The 17,500-nt window shown below is 42.3% G+C and overlaps 1 protein-coding gene across 2 annotated transcripts in view; it reads left to right on the forward strand.

Moving 5' to 3' along the window:
* dgkaa (diacylglycerol kinase, alpha a) overlaps nucleotides 1-17,500 on the forward strand; it is a 46,723-nt gene that overhangs the window by 16,861 nt on the left and 12,362 nt on the right. For both annotated transcript variants that reach the window (XM_060893692.1, XM_060893693.1), the window contains exons 2-12: nucleotides 4,454-4,538; nucleotides 4,972-5,048; nucleotides 9,115-9,229; nucleotides 9,672-9,746; nucleotides 9,828-9,877; nucleotides 11,199-11,273; nucleotides 12,256-12,372; nucleotides 14,298-14,415; nucleotides 14,502-14,590; nucleotides 15,784-15,894; nucleotides 16,091-16,189. In XM_060893692.1, coding sequence (XP_060749675.1) covers nucleotides 4,475-4,538; nucleotides 4,972-5,048; nucleotides 9,115-9,229; nucleotides 9,672-9,746; nucleotides 9,828-9,877; nucleotides 11,199-11,273; nucleotides 12,256-12,372; nucleotides 14,298-14,415; nucleotides 14,502-14,590; nucleotides 15,784-15,894; nucleotides 16,091-16,189 — 990 coding nt within the window. In that variant the 5' untranslated portion in view covers nucleotides 4,454-4,474. The remainder of the gene's footprint in view (nucleotides 1-4,453; nucleotides 4,539-4,971; nucleotides 5,049-9,114; nucleotides 9,230-9,671; nucleotides 9,747-9,827; nucleotides 9,878-11,198; nucleotides 11,274-12,255; nucleotides 12,373-14,297; nucleotides 14,416-14,501; nucleotides 14,591-15,783; nucleotides 15,895-16,090; nucleotides 16,190-17,500) is intronic.

Consider the following 17,500-nt stretch of genomic DNA (forward strand, 5'->3'; position numbering starts at 1 on the left):
TCCAGTTCACAGAGCTCCATGAAGACATGGTGCGTGAAGGTTGCTTTACATACCACTCATGCTTTAAAGCAGCGGTCTCCGATCTTATCCACAAAGGGCCTTTGTGGGTGCAGGTTTTCATTCCAACTAAGCAGAAGCCACACCAGAGTCTACTAAAAGCCAAGAACAACTGATTAAACAGGTGGAATCAGGTGTGGCTTCTGCTTGGTTGGAATGAAAACCTGCACCCACACCGGCCCTTTGTGGATAAGATTGGAGACCGCTGCTTTAAAGCAGCAGTTTGTTTTATACAGTGTCATGTTTAGGTGTGTAACCGTTGTGTGTTGACATCATTTGGAAGTTATCATTTAGAAAATCCAGTGTTTACTTGATCTTCACCTGATAAGCGTTCATCGTCACGGTCGTAAACACGACAGCTTCCTTCTTCCATTGAGGGATGTTGAGCGCCGCGACGGCTCGGTTTCCGAGCGGGACGTTAAAAAACATAACACGGGCGTCTCCCGGACATCCTGTAGAGTCCAACCGATCAGACGATGACTTTGATACTTCTGAAATGTTTCCAATTTTAAGTGGATCAGTAGACCATCGAGTGGCTTCTGCTTCATGGTTGATACGGAAACCTGCATGATAGAAACACCATCTCAGAAACATCTGTGACTTCACTAAAGTTTACCTAAACTATATCAGAAGAATATCAGTCTTAGAGCAAGTCTGTATTTCATCAAGGAAGTGCTTTTAGAACCCGGTAAATACCACGACTGAATTATTTTCACAAACAGCAGCTTCTGTTCTACCTGCGAGGCAAATCACACTTATGTATGAATGCCTGCTTTCTACCGTGTTAGCGTTTCTATAGCAACAACTCGTAGCAACAAGAAGGACTCTTGTATTGCGGACGCAAAGAACCGAAGAAGAGAAATTTTAAAATGGTTTATTTTGGATTTTTTTTTTTTTTTTTAAGATTTCATGGTTGTTATAATGTACATTCAGGCATGAAGTAACTACGGGGAAAAAATCGGATTGGAAAACCTTTAGAGATATAAAAAGGAGACGTCAAATGTATGACGTGTTAGTAAAGGAGTAAAATACATGCTGTTACATGCAAATCAGAGCGGTGACAGTAACGCCCTGTCTTCTTTCATTCCTTACATAACCTTGTCTGTTAGATGGAATGAACTCTTTGTGTGTGTGTGTGTGTGTGTGTGTGGGTTGTTATATCACCTCATCATCTCATTACCGCTTCATAATACAGCGCCTCTAATTGCTTGCTTTTGATCATTCCTCCATTTAAGGTGGAAACAGTCGTGATGTTCGCCTCTCTTTCTGCTCGCTCACTGACTCCTAAACGGCCGCAGGACGCCGCAGGCCGACGTTCGTCTCCGTCATTTCTCCATTACACCATTTCACGCTTTGTTTACGCCGGGGTCTGAAACCGTAACGGGCTACAGCTCGATCATATCTGTACAACGAGAGAGAGCGGTTTAGCGTCGATGCACCACGCTGCAGCTCTGTCGTTCTGCACTTTCAACCATTTCAGGATGGACAGGTTTAAGATCAAGTGCAGCGTCACTGAACATCCTGAAAAATGTTTGTTGAAACATCACAGGATCTGAATATTCATGAGCAGGTTTCTGTTATGCTTTAAAGGAGCAAATATTCTTTTCAATACTTACTGCTTACACACGGAATTACATCTTTAGCACTGACAAACTCTCCAGATTCCCTCAATATCTCTGGAAAAAAGGTATATGCCTACTGAAAAGGGGCGGGATTATTTCTAGATGGGGCGGAGCCAATTTCAGCATCTAAAAAAATAAACAATGCATCAAAACAATGCATCGAACAACAAACAGGAGTATTTAGAATATACTTTTTTTTTTTTTGCCATTTCATCACCCTGGAATTTCAGTTCTTCTTCTTCTTCTTCTTCTTCTTCTTCTTCTTCTCTCTCTCCTCCTCCTTCTTCTTCTTCTCTCTCTCTCCTTCTTCTTCTTCTCTCTCTCTCCTCCTTCTTCTTCTCTCTCTCTCTCCTTCTTCTTCTTCTTCTTCTCTCTCTCTCCTTCTTCTTCTTCTTCTTCTTCTTCTTCTTCTTCTTCTTCTCTCTCTTCTTCTCTCTCTCCTTCTTCTTCTTCTTCTTCTTCTCTCTCTCTCCTCCTCCTCCTCCTCCTCCTTCTGCTTCTTCTTCTTCTTCTTCTTCTTCTTCTTCTTCTTCTTCTCTCTCTCTCCTCCTTCTTCTTCTTCTTCTTCTTCTTCTTCTTCTTCTTCTTCTTCTTCTCTCTCTCTCCTCCTTCTTCTTCTTCTTCTTCTTCTTCTTCTCTCTCTCTCTCTCTTCCCCCTTCTTCTTCTTCTTCTTCTTCTTCTTCTTCTTCTTCTTCTTCTTCTTCTTCTTCTTCTTCTTCTCTCTCTCTTCCTTATTCTTCTTCTTCTTCTTCTTCTTCTTCTTCTTCTTCCTCTTCTTCTTCTTCTTCTTCTTCTTCTTCCTCTTCTTCTTCTCTCTCTCCTTCTTCTTCTTCTTCTTCTTCTTCTTCTTCTTCCTCTTCTTCTTCTCTCTCTCCTTCTTCTTCTTCTTCTCTCTCTCTCTTCTTCTTCTTCTTCTTCTTCTTCTCTCTCTCTTCCTTATTCTTCTTCTTCTTCTTCTTCTTCTTCTTCTTCTTCTTCTTCTTCCTCTTCTTCTTCTTCTTCTTCTTCCTCTTCTTCTTCTCTCTCTCCTTCTTCTTCTTCTTCTCTCTCTCTCTTCTTCTTCTTCTTCTTCTTCTTCTTCTTCTTCTTCTTCTCTCTCTCCTCCTTCTTCTTCTTCTTCTTCTTCTTCTTCTTCTTCTTCTTCTTCTTCTCTCTCTCTTCCTTCTTCTTCTTCTCCTCTTCCTCTTCCTCTCTCCTCCTGTATGTATTCTCATACTAAGCTCTCCTCATTTTACTCTCTCATTAATGAACTCCTTCACATGGATCTGAAAATGAACGTTTAGCGTAGACTCTATATTTATTTATTTTGAGAATGATATGACCAGGAGCCTGAGACGTCCACATTCTCCTGAAGTGGGTCACCCAATTCACTGGCAATTAAATCCAGATGCTTCTTTTGGCTTTCCCTGGAGGAGCGAGGAGGATCGAAGTCTTTAACATGCTGTCATTCTGAGTTCTTCAAACAGACGGCAGAGCGACAGCGTGATAAAGACTCACTTACTCCTCGCTCCTCCGGGGAAAGACGAAAAGAAGCTGCTGGATCACACGGCGCCGGGATCCAGACACCTTTATGTATCGGCAGACTGAACTGTTTCCCCAGCACAGATTACACACACACACACCTTTCTTTCTTTCTTTCTTTCTTTCTTTCTTTTATAAATCTTCCCTTCCTCCCATTCATTCTTTTTTTTTCTGTCTCCTTTCCATCCATCCATCCATCCATCCTTCCATCCATCTATCCATTCATCCATTCTTCCTTCTCTCCTTCCATCCATCCACCCATCCTTCTATCCATACATTCTTCCTTCTTTCTTTCCTTCCATCCATCCATCCATCCATCCATCCATCCATATATCCATCCATCCATTTATTCTTCCTTCTCTCCTTCCATCCATCCATCCATCCTCCCATCCTTCCATCCATCTATCCATCCATACATTCTTACTTCTCTCCTTCCTTCCATCCATCCATCCATCCATCTACCATCCATCTATCCATCCATACATTCTTACTTCTCTCCATCCATCCATCCATCCATCCATCCATCCACCCACCATTCATCCATCCATCCATCCATCCGTCCATCCATCCATCCATCCATCCACCCACCATTCATCCATCCATCCACCATCCATCCATCCACCATCCATCCATCCATCCATCCACCCACCATTCATCCGTCCATCCATCTATCCATCCATCCATCCATCCATCCATCTACCATCCATCTATCCATCCATACATTCTTACTTCTCTCCATCCATCCATCCATCCATCCATCCACCCACCATTCATCCGTCCATCCATCCATCCGTCCATCCATCCATCCGTCCATCCACCCACCATTCATCCATCCATCCACCATCCATCCATCCATCCATCCATCCACCCACCATTCATCCGTCCATCCATCCATCCATCCACCATTCATCCATCCATCCATGCATCCATTCTTCCTTCCATCCTTCTTTCCTCCCTTCCTTGCTACATGCCATCTAAGTTATGAGGATCAGTAAAACAGTAATAACTAAAAAAAAGAGACCTTTATTCGTCCTACAATGGGGAAATTTCTCTGTTACAGCATCAATATATATATATAAAGAATAGAGAATAAAAGCAAAAATTCAAATTCAGTAGTTTGTACATTGTAGTTTAAGACGTATGGTGATGATCACAGCTTCAACGTGATAAGTGCTGAAAATAAATTCTACACAATGCTCTCTCTCTCTCTCTCTCTGTCTGTGTGTGTCTGTGTGTCTGTGTGTGTGTGTAGTGAAGTCCCTCGTCCCAGGGCATGATGTCAGATGGGAAAGAGTTGAGTCCGGTGGACTTCATCCAGCTGCAGCAGTACATGGACTGTGAGTGTCGAGTCGCCCACACACTGATCACAGGGTCTCACTGCCTCACTCATCTCACTTCACACACCACTAATGTGTGAATGTGAAAACTACTGCTGTGTGTGTGCGTGCTTGCTTGCATGTGTGTGTTTTCAGTGTTTGGAAGTGTGTGTGTGCTTGCTTGCATGTGTGTGTGTGTAGTGTGCATGTGTCTGTGCACGTATGCGTGTGTTTGCATGTGTGCGTGTGGTAGTGTGTGTGTTTGCTTGCACGTGTGTGTTGTGCCTGCTGTATGTGATTGCATGTGTGTACAGTATGTGTGTGTGTTCTTGCATGCATGTGCTTGTGTAGTACAAAGGTGCATTTGAATCTCAAAGACGATGTTTGAATCTCAAACTTGTTCTTTCCTTCTTTCTCTTTCTGTGTGTGTGTGTGTGTGTGTGTGTGTGTCCAGACTGCAGTTTGAAGGTGATCGATGTGCTGAGGGAATTCAACGCAGATGGCCAGTTGGCACAGTACAGACACGGAGAGGTGAGAGTGTGAGCTGATGGGTCATGAGTCAGGCTGCCCTTTTTCACTTTACACCAAACCAATATGCAAAGTGGGCATGACTGTGTGTTAGTCCTTTAGCCTCATTTACACACACACACACTCTCTCACACACCCACACACTCGACGCTTCTGCATACATCTTCCTGCTTCATATTCAACTGCAAAAACACAAGGAATACATGACTGCTTGTATCCAGATTTTTCTTTTTATTTATTTAAACCTGAAAAATATACAAACTTATATATATTTAAAAATATTTTTGAATATAAAAATATAAAATAAAGAACTTTTTGATATGTTGATTATTAACTTTTATAAAAAAAAAAAATTCTTTTTATTTTATTAATTACTAAATTCACTACTGAAATATAACAAAATACAAATTCTTATAGAAAGCTCAGATCTCTCCAGATCCTTCTATACTTTCAGTATTTCTATACAAAATGTTCTGTAACATCATGGACACACTGAGTGCACTTACAGTTTATGTTTGTTTGTACAGATTTATTAGATTTAATCCTGATTGTTCTGATACAATGCTATTAATGCTTGAATCAGACAATAAGTGTGAGTTAATAAATAACAAGCATGCGTTATATATTGCACAATAAACACTGTACAGAACATCGACATGAGCCTTATAACATGAACTAAACTGCTGATCTGTGACTCTTGGTCTTGAAAGATATCCTTCATCAATTAATTCAACCCAATTGGTCAACCGGGAAACGGCGAGCTTAGCTGAAGTTAGCTCATTAGCTAATGTTTTTATCGACTGATGCAGTAGAAGCTTCTCATTTGTATGCTTAAGAGGTCTGAACAATTCCAGATCCACTCCATTTTCCTAAACACACTGAGATGGCAGGCGTTAATCGATTTCCTTTGGCTTCACAGTCAAAGAACATCCACACTGAGAGCAGCTGAGCCAGATCACTCACTAGGCAAGTTCACTAGACTAGGCAAGTTCACTAGACTAGACAAGTTCACACTCACTAGACAAGTTCACTAGACTAGACAAGTTCACACTCACTAGACAAGTTCACACTCACTAGACAAGTTCACACTCACTAGACATGTTCACACTCACTAGACAAGTTCACACTCACTAGACAGGTTCACACTCACTAGACAGGTTCACACTCACTAGACAGGTTCACACTCACTAGACAAGTTCACACTCACTAGACAAGTTCACACTCACTAGACAAGTTCACACTCACTAGACAAGTTCACACTCACTAGACAAGTTCACACTCACTAGACAAGTTCACACTCACTAGACAAGACAAGCTCACTCCACAAGACAAGCTCACTAGACTAGAAAAGTTCACACTCACTAGACAAGTTCACACTCACTAGACAAGTTCACACTCACTAGACAAGTTCACACTCACTAGAGAAGACAAGCTCACTAGACTAGACAAGTTCACACGCACTAGAAAAGTTCACACTCACTAGACTAGACAAGTTCCCACTCACTAGACAAGTTCGCACTCACTAGACAAGTTCGCACTCACTAGACAAGTTCACACTCACTAGACAAGTTCACACTCACTAGACAAGACAAGCTCACTAGACTAGACAAGTTCACACGCACTAGAAAAGTTCACACTCACTAGACAAGTTCACACTCACTAGACAAGACAAGCTCACTCCACAAGACAAGCTCACTAGACTAGACAAGCTCACTAGACTAGAAAAGTTCACACTCACTAGACAAGTTCACACTCACTAGACAAGTTCACACTCACTAGACAAGTTCACACTCACTAGACAAGACAAGCTCACTAGACTAGACAAGTTCACACGCACTAGAAAAGTTCACACTCACTATACTAGACAAGTTCGCACTCACTAGACAAGTTCACACTCACTAGACAAGTTCACTTACTAGAGAAGACAAGTTCACACGCACTAGAAAAGTTCACACTCACTAGACTAGACAAGTTCGCACTCACTAGACAAGTTCACACTCACTAGACAAGTTCACTTACTAGAGAAGACAAGCTCACTACACAAGACAAGCTTACTAGACTAGACAAGTGCATGTGTGTGCACGCATGTGTGTTCAGCTCTCTGAGGGATGCGTCATGATTTCCACTTTTCCACTAAAGGAGCTCACAGGTGTCCTCAGGGCGTTAAAGTTTGCGTTTGTCCCTGTGAAAGGAGGACGGTGTTAGTGCTGAGACACAAAACTGGGTTTAGGTTTGTAGTGCAGCTCCAGTGGGAGGAAACTGTCATCATCCCTCAGGAACACGGCTGTTATGTTACGATGTTATGGTGTTACGGTTCGAAGTCTTTTTCTTTTTTCTGTACCATATTTACACACGACTGCATTATAATCTTTCAATATTTTCAAATTGCTCATGAAGCTCTAATAAGATGCTATGAATAATTACCTGCTCCATTAGATTCATCATTGAAGAGCCTTTTATTCTAACTAATAATAATCTTAAGTACTGTAAGATTTGTTAAGTTTTATTGATGAAATATTCTAAAGATTTAAAACCACTGAGTCCTTAAAAAAAATCAACAATATATTCCTCATTAGCACCATTAAGTGTAAGTGTTTTTCTGTGTCTTTCTGTCTGCTTATTGCCTGTCTGTGTGTCTGTTTATGGGTCTGTCGTTCTGTCTGTCTGTCTGTCTGTCTGTCTGTGTGTCTCTTTATGGGTCTGTCTGACTGTCTGTCTGTGTCTGTTTATGGGTCTGCCTGTCTGTCTGACTGTCTGACTGTCTGTCTGTGTGTCTCTTCATGGGTCTGCCTGTCTGTCGGTCTGTCTGACTGTCTGTCTGTGTCTATTTATGGGTCTGCCTGTCTGTCTGTCTGTCTGTCTGTCTGACTGTCTGTCTGTGTGTCTCTTTATGGTCTGCCTGTCTGTCTGTCTGTTTGTCTGTGTCTGTTTATGGGTCTGCCTGTCTGTCTGTCTGTCTGTCTGACTGTCTGTCTGTGTGTCTCTTTATGGGTCTGCCTGTCTGTCTGTGTGTCTGTCTGTCTGTGTGTCTCTTTATGGGTCTGTCTGTCTGTGTGTCTGTCTGACTGTCTGTCTGTGTCTGTTTATGGGTCTGCCTGTCTGTCTGTCTGTCTGACTGTCTGTGTGACTCTTCATGGGTCTGCCTGTCTGTCTGTCTGTTTGACTGTCTGTCTGTGTCTGTTTATTGGTCTGTCTGTCTGTCTGACTGTCTGTCTGTGTGTCTCTTTATGGGTCTGCCTGTCTGTCTGTGTGTCTCTTTATGGGTCTGTCTGACTGTCTGTCTGTGTCTGTTTATTGGTCTGCCTGTCTGTCTGTCTGTCTGTCTGACTGTCTGTCTGTGTCTGTTTATTGGTCTGCCTGTCTGTCTGACTGTCTGTCTGTGTCTGTTTATTGGTCTGCCTGCCTGTCTGTCTGTCTGTCTGTCTGACTGTCTGTCTGTGTGTCTCTTTATGGGTCTGCCTGTCTGTCTGTGTGTCTCTTTATGGGTCTGTCTGTCTGTCTGACTGTCTGTCTGTCTGTGTCTGTTTATGGGTCTGCCTGTCTGTCTGTCTGACTGTCTGTCTGTGTGTCTCTTCATGGGTCTGTCTGTATGTCTGTCTGTCTGTCTGACTGTCTGTCTGTGTGTCTCTTTATGGGTCTGTCTGTCTGTCTGACTGTCTGTCTGTGTCTGTTTATGGGTCTGCCTGTCTGTCTGTCTGACTGTCTGTCTGTGTGTCTCTTCATGGGTCTGTCTGTATGTCTGTCTGTCTGTCTGACTGTCTGTCTGTGTGTCTCTTTATGGGTCTGTCTGTCTGTCTGTCTGACTGTCTGTCTGTGTCTGTTTATGGGTCTGCCTGTCTGTCTGTCTGACTGTCTGTCTGTGTGTCTCTTTATGGGTCTGTCTGTCTGTCTGTTTATTTAATCAGGTTTTTACTTGAAAATTTTTTAAATTTGCTCAGATATTTTTCAGATCAGGTGTGCATGACTGTGTGTGTGAGTAAGTAAGATGAGTATGTGTGAGTGTGTGATGAGTGTAACTAGCCGTGTTCATTACTCAGAGAACACATTTTCTTTCCTCTACATCCATCAGTGCATTGATGCAGAAGGCTTCCGTCTCTTCCTGAAAACGTATCTGGAGGTTGACGAGTTCCCTGAGGATCTCTGTGAGCGGCTCTTCAACAGCTTCAAGACCTCCGACGAGGCCAGTGAGTCTCTGAAGCCCTGACGCCTTCTCACGCTAATATTATATATGTTTTGCAAAAGCAGTGATGTTTACGTCTGTTTAAGGTCACTGCTAACAAACAGACAAAAATCTGAGTGCATCCTGCAACACGACAGCAACCCAAACCAGAAGGAAATGTCAAGATAAAAATGTTTTTTAATGAAAGCATGATGTCCAATGTGTATATTCAGATTATCCAGAAATCTGAAGGTCAATCTGTAGCATCTTGCCTTAAACGTTATAAAATGAATCATGTTTAATAAGGAGTAAGAGGGAAAAAACACCCAATTTTTTATTCACGGTTAAATCCTCTGGTGAATATGTTCTTTTGGCATCATTTCATCGTTCTCTGTTTGCATTTTTCTCCACACTTTAATGACCTCAGTAAGTGATAAAACACTGTTTGTTTTTGTTCTGTCTCTAAGGGGAGGTCTTCCTTAAAGACGTGTCCTGTTATTTCTCTCTGCTGGAGGACGGGCAGCCTCGAGACAAACTGGAGTGTGAGTCTGAGCATGTTTTAACACTGCCTTGTTTCCATTAACTCAGCGCTAAGAAGCTAAATCTCATCTGTCTTTCCTCAGTTGCTTTCAAACTGTATGACCGAGACGGCAATGGAGTCCTGGACAGTTCAGTAAGTCATGTCTCTGTCTGTCTGTCTGTCTGTCTGTCTGTCTGATGGCCTGCCTTCCTACATGTCTGACTGATGCCATGCTAGTTGGATGTCCTGGTTGTCTCTTTGTGTGTTTGTGTATGTGTATGTCTGTCTGATGTCTGACCTGTCTTTTTATGTGTCTCTCTGTCTGTCTGATGGCCTGCCTCTGTCAGTCTGCCTGTCTGTCTGTCTGTCTGCCTGCTTTTCTGCCTGAAGTCTGATCTGATTTTTTGGCTGTCTCTCTGTCTGTCTGATAGCCTGCCTCTGTCTGCCTGTCTGTCTGATGTCCAGTCTGTCTTTTTGCCTGTCTGTCTGTCTGTCTTGTCTGTCTGATGGCCCACCTCTGCCTGTCTGTCTGTCTGCCTGTCTGTCTTATGTCCAATCTGTCTTTTTGCCTGTCTTGTCTGTCTGATGGCCCACCTCTGCCTGTCAGTCTACCTGTCTGTCTGATGTCCAATCTGTCTTTTTGCCTGTCTGTCTGTCTGCCTGTCTGTCTGTCTGTCTGTCTTGTCTGTCTGATGGCCCACCTCTGCCTGTCTGTCTGCCTGTCTGTCTGATGTCCAATCTGTCTTTTTGCCTGTCGGTCTGTCTGTCTGTCTGTCTGTCTGTCTGCCTGTCTGTCTGTCTGTCTTGTCTGTCTGATGGCCCACCTCTGTCGGTCTGCCTGTCTGTCTGTCTGCCTGTCTGTCTGTCTGTCTGTCTGTCTGTCTGTCTGTCTGTCTGTCTGTCTGTCTGTCTGTCTTGTCTGTCTGATGGCCCACCTCTGTCGGTCTGCCTGTCTGTCTGTCTGCCTGTCTGTCTGTCTGTCTGTCTGTCTTGTCTGTCTGATGGCCCACCTCTGTCGGTCTGCCTGTCTGTCTGCCTGTCTGTCTGTCTGTCTGTCTTGTCTGTCTGATGGCCCACCTCTGTCGGTCTGCCTGTCTGTCTGTCTGTCTGCCTGTCTGTCTGTCTGTCTGTCTTGTCTGTCTGATGGCCCACCTCTGTCGGTCTGCCTGTCTGTCTGTCTGTCTGTCTGATTAGCTGCCTATTAAATCAGGTGTTTAGTTGATAAACAGTTTTTCTGATCAGAAGTATATTTGATTGATGGTTGATTTACTGATGTTTTATTAACCAGATGTTTGTCTGATCAGGTTAGAATTTGACCAGATGTTTATTTATCAGCTTATTGATTTGATGTTTTTTTAATCAGGTTCAATCAGATTTAGACAAGTATTAATTTCATTACATGTTTATTTGATCATGTGTTTGTTCACTCAGCTGTTTATATGATCAACTTTGTAAAATCTTTTGCTGGTCACAGGAAGTGGATCGGATTATTACTCAAATGATGCATGCAGCTGACTATCTGGGCTGGGATGTGTCAGAGCTCAGACCTGTGAGTGTACCTTCTTCTCTCTGTCTGTGTGTGTGTGTCTGTAATTGAGTGTGTGTGTGTCAGTGAGTGAGTGTGTGTGTGTGTGTGTCAGTGTATGTGTTTGTCTCTTTGTGTCTTTGTCTGTGTGTGTCTGTGTGTTCTATGTGTGTGTGTGTGTGTGTCTCTGTATATGTCTCTGTGTATGTGTGTGTGTCTGTGTCTTTTTGTGTGTGTGTCTGTGTCTGTCTCTGTGTGTGTCAGTGTGTCTTTGTGTGTCTGTGTGTTCTATGTCTGTGTCTTTGTCTGTGTGTGTCTGGGTGTTCTATGAGTGTGTGTCGCTGTATATGTCTCTGTGTATGTGTGTGTGTCTGTGTGTCTTTTTGTGTGTGTGTCTGTGTATGTGTCTGTCTCTGTGTGTGTCAGTGTGTCTTTGTCTGAGTGTCAGTGTGTGTGTGTTCTATATGTGTGTCTCTGTATGTGTCTGTGTGTGTCCATATCTCTGTGTGGCTGTATCTCTGTGTGTGTGTGTCTGTGTGCGTGTGTGTGTGTGTGTGTGTGTTGTACTACCAGCAAGTGTGACATACCTACATAACTTGTTAAATTGCTTAGACGTCTTGCTGTAGCGCAGCCCTGTAGGATGGCACTTTGTAGAACTTGTTTGCATATTTGACGTTAAAGCAAATGTTTTTTTTTCTCCCTAGCCACAGTGTAAGTGACGCGCTGAGACATGTTTTGTTGCTGACGCTTGTTCGGTTGGTTTTGCCCAATGGCCACAAGGCCAACTTTGATCCAGTAATGAAAGCACTGGTGCAACAATTAAAGCTGCCACAGTGTTTCTACACTTGTAATAATTCTATAATATAAAATGACCAACTTCTGTTAAAAAAAGTGCTGACTTCAAACTTCACTGTGGCTTTGATTACAACATGAGGATGTATGATGAAGAAATATTGGTAATGATGGTAACAGACAGACACGTTAGCTTTACCTTCTTCTCTCCTAGGTGCTAAAGGACATGATGACGGCGATCGACTCGGACAGCAGTGGAACCGTGTCACTGGAAGAGTGGGTGGAAGGAGGAATGAACAATGTGCCTTTACTGGTCTTACTGGGGTTGAAGGTTAGACACACACACACACAAACACATGGTTAGACTGCTTTTTTTTTTATGACGCATTTCTCATTTCCTAATGCCATGTTTACATTCCTCTTTCACATACTGCTAAAGTAAATGCTGTTCTGATAGCTGCTGTGTGTGAGTGTGTGTGTGTGTGTGTGTGTGTGTGTGTGTGTGTGCTGCACTCTTCACGTCCACTGTCATGAGCTGAAACTGTGAAGTTGTGGTTTATTGTACTTGGCATTTACACAGTATTGTGGTATTGAACACACAACCCTGCCCTAGTACACACACGCACACACACTTTGAAATGTCTCAGATCAGTGTTGCAGTTAGGAACGTGGACTATGGGTGTGATCCCTCCACGAAATATTTTCCATTTCCAAATTTCAAGTTCCTTCTGCGTTCCTGTACCCATCCCCAAGCTGAGGAAAGTCTCCGTTACATGCTGAAATGTGACGGTCAGTAATACACAAACTTTTAACACCCTAAACTGTCATTTTTACGAAACTCTATGAATACTCCCCAGCTTCAGATTTGCATTTGTGTCTGAGATTTCAGATCTTCATGCTAGGCTACATGCTGTGAAGTGTGTGGAGGGATTTCCCCTTCGGTCTATTTCCATCCTGGAGCGTGGCGGTTTACTGTGCGCTCCCGGGCCTGCTCGCAGTTTATTTTGGTGGTTTGCAGTTTCATATCTCCTCCGGTCTGTTTTGAAGCTGCCAGCGCTCTGAGTCAGAGCAACTGACGGTCTCTTGTAACTAACCAGCTATAAATAGAACAAACTCAGCTAAACAGTGTGTAACAGTGTGTAGTCTTGTGTGCTTGTGCACACACACTGCAAAAAAATCAGTTATCATTTACTAAAAATAGTTGTGTGTACTTAAGGGTTAATTGTGTGTGAGTGTGTGTGTGTGTGTGTGTGTGTGTGTGTGGAAACAGTATCAGGGTGACTAATTTCACTCAGTAATGAGCTTAAATGAAGCTTTTACTTCCATTTTAGTAACACAGTGTGTCATCTTTGGTTAGATTTTCACCTACTGTTCATATTGTTCAAAAAGAAAGTTCATATTTGTTTCATATGTAAACAATGCAAGAAGTGTGGTGATAGGAAAATAATCAATGTCAGAGTTGTGAGACGGGCGGCGGTGGAAGCGCGAAGTTGCTGTTAAGTTTCCGGTCTTTTTCCTATAACAGCATTTCCCAATGTCATGCTAAAGATAGTTGTGTTTGATGTTGTAGAACATCTACAGCACAAGTTAGTTCCTGTTATCACTTGAGTTATAACGACTATAAACTGTCTTTCTTTGGCTTAGTGGTTAGCACGTTCGCCTCACACCTCCAGGGTTGGGGGTTCGATTCCCGCATCCGCCTTGTGTGTGTGGAGTTTGCATGTTCTCCCCGTGCCACGGGGGTTTCCTCCGGGTACTCCGGTTTCCTCCCCGGAGTGTGTGATTGTGTGAGTGAATGAGTGTGTGTGTGTGTGTGCCCTGTGATGGGTTGGCACTCCGTCCAGGGTGTATCCTGCCTTGATGCCCGATGACGCCTGAGATAGGCACAGGCTCCCCGTGACCCGAGGTAGTTCGGATGAGCGGTATAAAATGAGTGAGAGTGAGAGTGCTCTTGTACCCAAAACTGGAAAGCGCTGACATTGGAGGCTCCTTCCATAAATGTTAAAGCATCCCAAATTTATATTTACAGCATTTAGCACTTACATTTTTTATTTCAGTTTATACACCTGAGCAATTCAGGGTTAAGGGCCTTGCTCAGGGGCAACTTGGTGGACCTGGGATTCGAACCAATGACCTTCCAATCAGTAGTCAATCACCTTAACCACTGAGCTTCCACAATAACAAATTTATTATTAGTCTTATACAATGTCCGCATCACAGTTCTCACAGATCTGTAAACATTTTGTCTCTCCTCAGATGACTCAGACGGACGGGCAGCACCTTTGGAGGATGAAGCATTTTAACAAGCCGGTGTACTGTAACGTGTGTCAGAGCATGCTCCTTGGGCTGCGCAAACAGGGCCTGTGCTGCACATGTCAGTATCTCACAGACCCCCAAGTCCTCAGGTGATTCCTGTAAATCAAGCGTTTGTGTCATCAACTGCTCTCTGTCCTCCCGCAGGCTGCAAGTACACCGTCCACGGGCGCTGCGCCAACAGGAACCCAGCTCCGTGCACTCGCACCTACGTCAAATCCAAGAAGGAGGCTGGGGTACGATTTCTCGAACCTCTCGATCGCTACGGACGAACTCGTGTGTTAATTCACGGCTACCGTAAATCTTTTCCAAATTCTTTTGAACATAGCAGTGTAGAAACCTATTCAGTCTCAATGTGTGTAAATATGTTGTAAAAACTAAAACATAAAATGCTACAAATAAAAGATACGGATGAATTAATTATTGCCATTTTACTAGATAGATAGTAATAGTAGATAGATAGTAGTAATATTAGCATTCCCGTGGAGGATAACTAACGCTAGCACCAGCTTACCTTCACACACCACATTACAAAACAAACAATTTATATACAATAAAATAATACTTATATTTCATTTTAGTGATTTTTTTTTTTTTGTGCAACAAATGTAACCTGAATTTAACATAACTAGCATGCTGCTATAAGCCTGTAGCTAGCATCATGTGCACTAGCTACCATTAAATAATAACATTAAGATTGACTGTGAATCTTAAGATTGACATGCATCAAATATCTAGGAAGGATAAACAAAAAGCTCTTCTTAAACAGGGGTCTATTTTTCTGTATAAAAGCACTTAGCTAGCTGGCTAGCTTGTCATTAGCTTTGACCTCTTTATATTCCAAAATGTGGAATATAAAAGACAGCTTTGGACGTTTGAGCATTAATCACTTTTTATAATCATGTTACTCATTTTAAAACATAATTTATTTGAAACCTGATATATTTTGAACCTAAATGTGATCAATCGTAATGAAATAAAGCAGGAGATCAGCTTTGAAAGAGGGATTTTTAATGGAAGGAAGACAGACACCGCATTGTGAAACATGGATGTGGGAGGGAGATTCTCAGGAAATGCCGTTCATCTTGTTGGTGATCTAACCATGACACACAGACCATTTGTCCATCAGAAGAATGTGGAATATAAAGGACAAATATGCAGCATAAGAGATTTGCCAAGTCTTCCCCAGTCCCAGTGTTTTGCTCTGGTTGCCATGGCAATGTAAAAGTCCTGAAAAGTTCAATTGGGTGACTGCTGTGGTCTGTGGTCTTGTCTGGACTTGTTTTTCCTTAGTATAAGACTCCAGTATTGAGTGTGTGTGTGTCTGTGTTTGTGTGTGTGTTTGTGTGTGTGTTTGTGTGTGTTTGTGTGTGTGTGTGTGTGTGTGTGTGTGTGTGTGTGTGTGTGTGTGTGTGTGTTGTGTGCCCAGGTTTCAGCCCACGACTGGGTGAGTGGGATCTGTGAGTCTGGGAAATGTGACAAGTGTCAGAAGAAGATTAAGGGTTTGCAAGGAAAAAGCTGTGTGTGGTGCCATACTGCGGTGAGAATATGACCATAATAAAGCATTCACAAACAGATAATAAACAGTTATAATTAATATAATATTAAATATTTATTCACTTTTGTAGCAAATTCCGAATGTCATGCATGCTATCTGAAGTCGAAATGACCGAACAGTGATGTACATTTTTCAGGAGGCTGATTTTTCATGTTGGTGTTGTCACTTCCTGTTTCAGCGTCATAACGAATGCGCCAACCAGGAGCCTTTAGAGTGTAACTGCGGCCCACTGAGAGACCACATTTTACCACCGTGGGCCATTTACCCCGCCATTAAGGTAATGTTCATTTATAAGTCATTTATATAAAATGAACCATGTTTCAGTCATGTGTTGATTTCAGTTTCATTTCATTATATGTATTTTTTTATGTATAATTTTTTTTATAGAAAAATCAACAATCACAAATACAAGAATGTAAACAGAAATTCTCCATTTTCCCTTTTCAATCAACAGAGCGCAAGCACCCCCACCCCACCACCCAAAACACAAACAAACCCCCAGACAAGACACACACACACACACACACATGCGCACGCACAAACACCCCACATCCCCCTGTTAAACCAACTAAAGAAACGGAAGAAAGGTTATGCATACAGTCCAATTTTTGACCGAATTACAGTAGAGCTTTAATCAGGTAACACCCGTAGTCTCCTAAAATAAGAAATAACAGGTTGCCACTTGCAAAAAAAAGGTGTCAGTAGAACCCCTCAGTGTATATTTTATTTTCTCCAAGTTAAGAAAAAACATCAAATCTTTAAACCACCGAGAGATGGATGGACATCTTATTGATTTCCAGTGTAGAAGTATACAACGTCTGGCCAACAAAGATGAGAAGGCTAAAACATCTTTGTGTACAGAACTCGGTGATACTGACTCATTGGTAATACCAAATATAGCGATCAGTGGGCAGGGCGTCAATTGCACTTCAAATATGGAGGACATAATGACGAAAAAACCTGTCCAGAATGCATGTAATTTTGGGCACAGAAAAACAGGGTTCCCACGAGTCCTGGAAATCCTGGAAAATTAATGACTAATGTTCCAGTCCTGGAAAACACATGGAAAATGAGAGAAAACATAAATTGTCCTGGGAAAAATCATGTTGTCCTGGAAAATTATTATTTTTATATGTTCTTGATCATTGAAGGAACAGTTTACAACCGGTCGAAACAATTAACGTTAGTAACAGAAAGCGCTCTGTACAGGGACGCTGAGTTTTGACGAGTTTTTTGTTATGCTGTTTAATCTCACTGTGACTGATGACGCTGTCTTGTGTTGGCGGTTTCAGGCGCTAGGAATGGTTTAAGTGCTCGAATGTTTTCAACAAATGGTGACGGGTAACCAGGTTATATTAACCTTGTTAATCTGAATATCATGTGCAAGGGGAATGCACAGCAAACTAAAGCATACATGACGGGATTGGCCTGAGAAAGGAAAGGGTATTAATATGTGCGGTCTTTTTATTTTATAAATGTTGAAATTTCATTCACATGACAAATTGTCTTTAAAAGTATAGTTAAGTAATAGCCATAAAGTGTACGTTGTTTTTAAGACTTCTGGAGAGAAGAACATATTACTTTAGGC

The sequence above is a fragment of the Tachysurus vachellii genome, chromosome 19 (assembly GCF_030014155.1).
Source record: "Tachysurus vachellii isolate PV-2020 chromosome 19, HZAU_Pvac_v1, whole genome shotgun sequence".
Taxonomy (NCBI): Eukaryota; Metazoa; Chordata; class Actinopteri; order Siluriformes; family Bagridae; genus Tachysurus; species Tachysurus vachellii.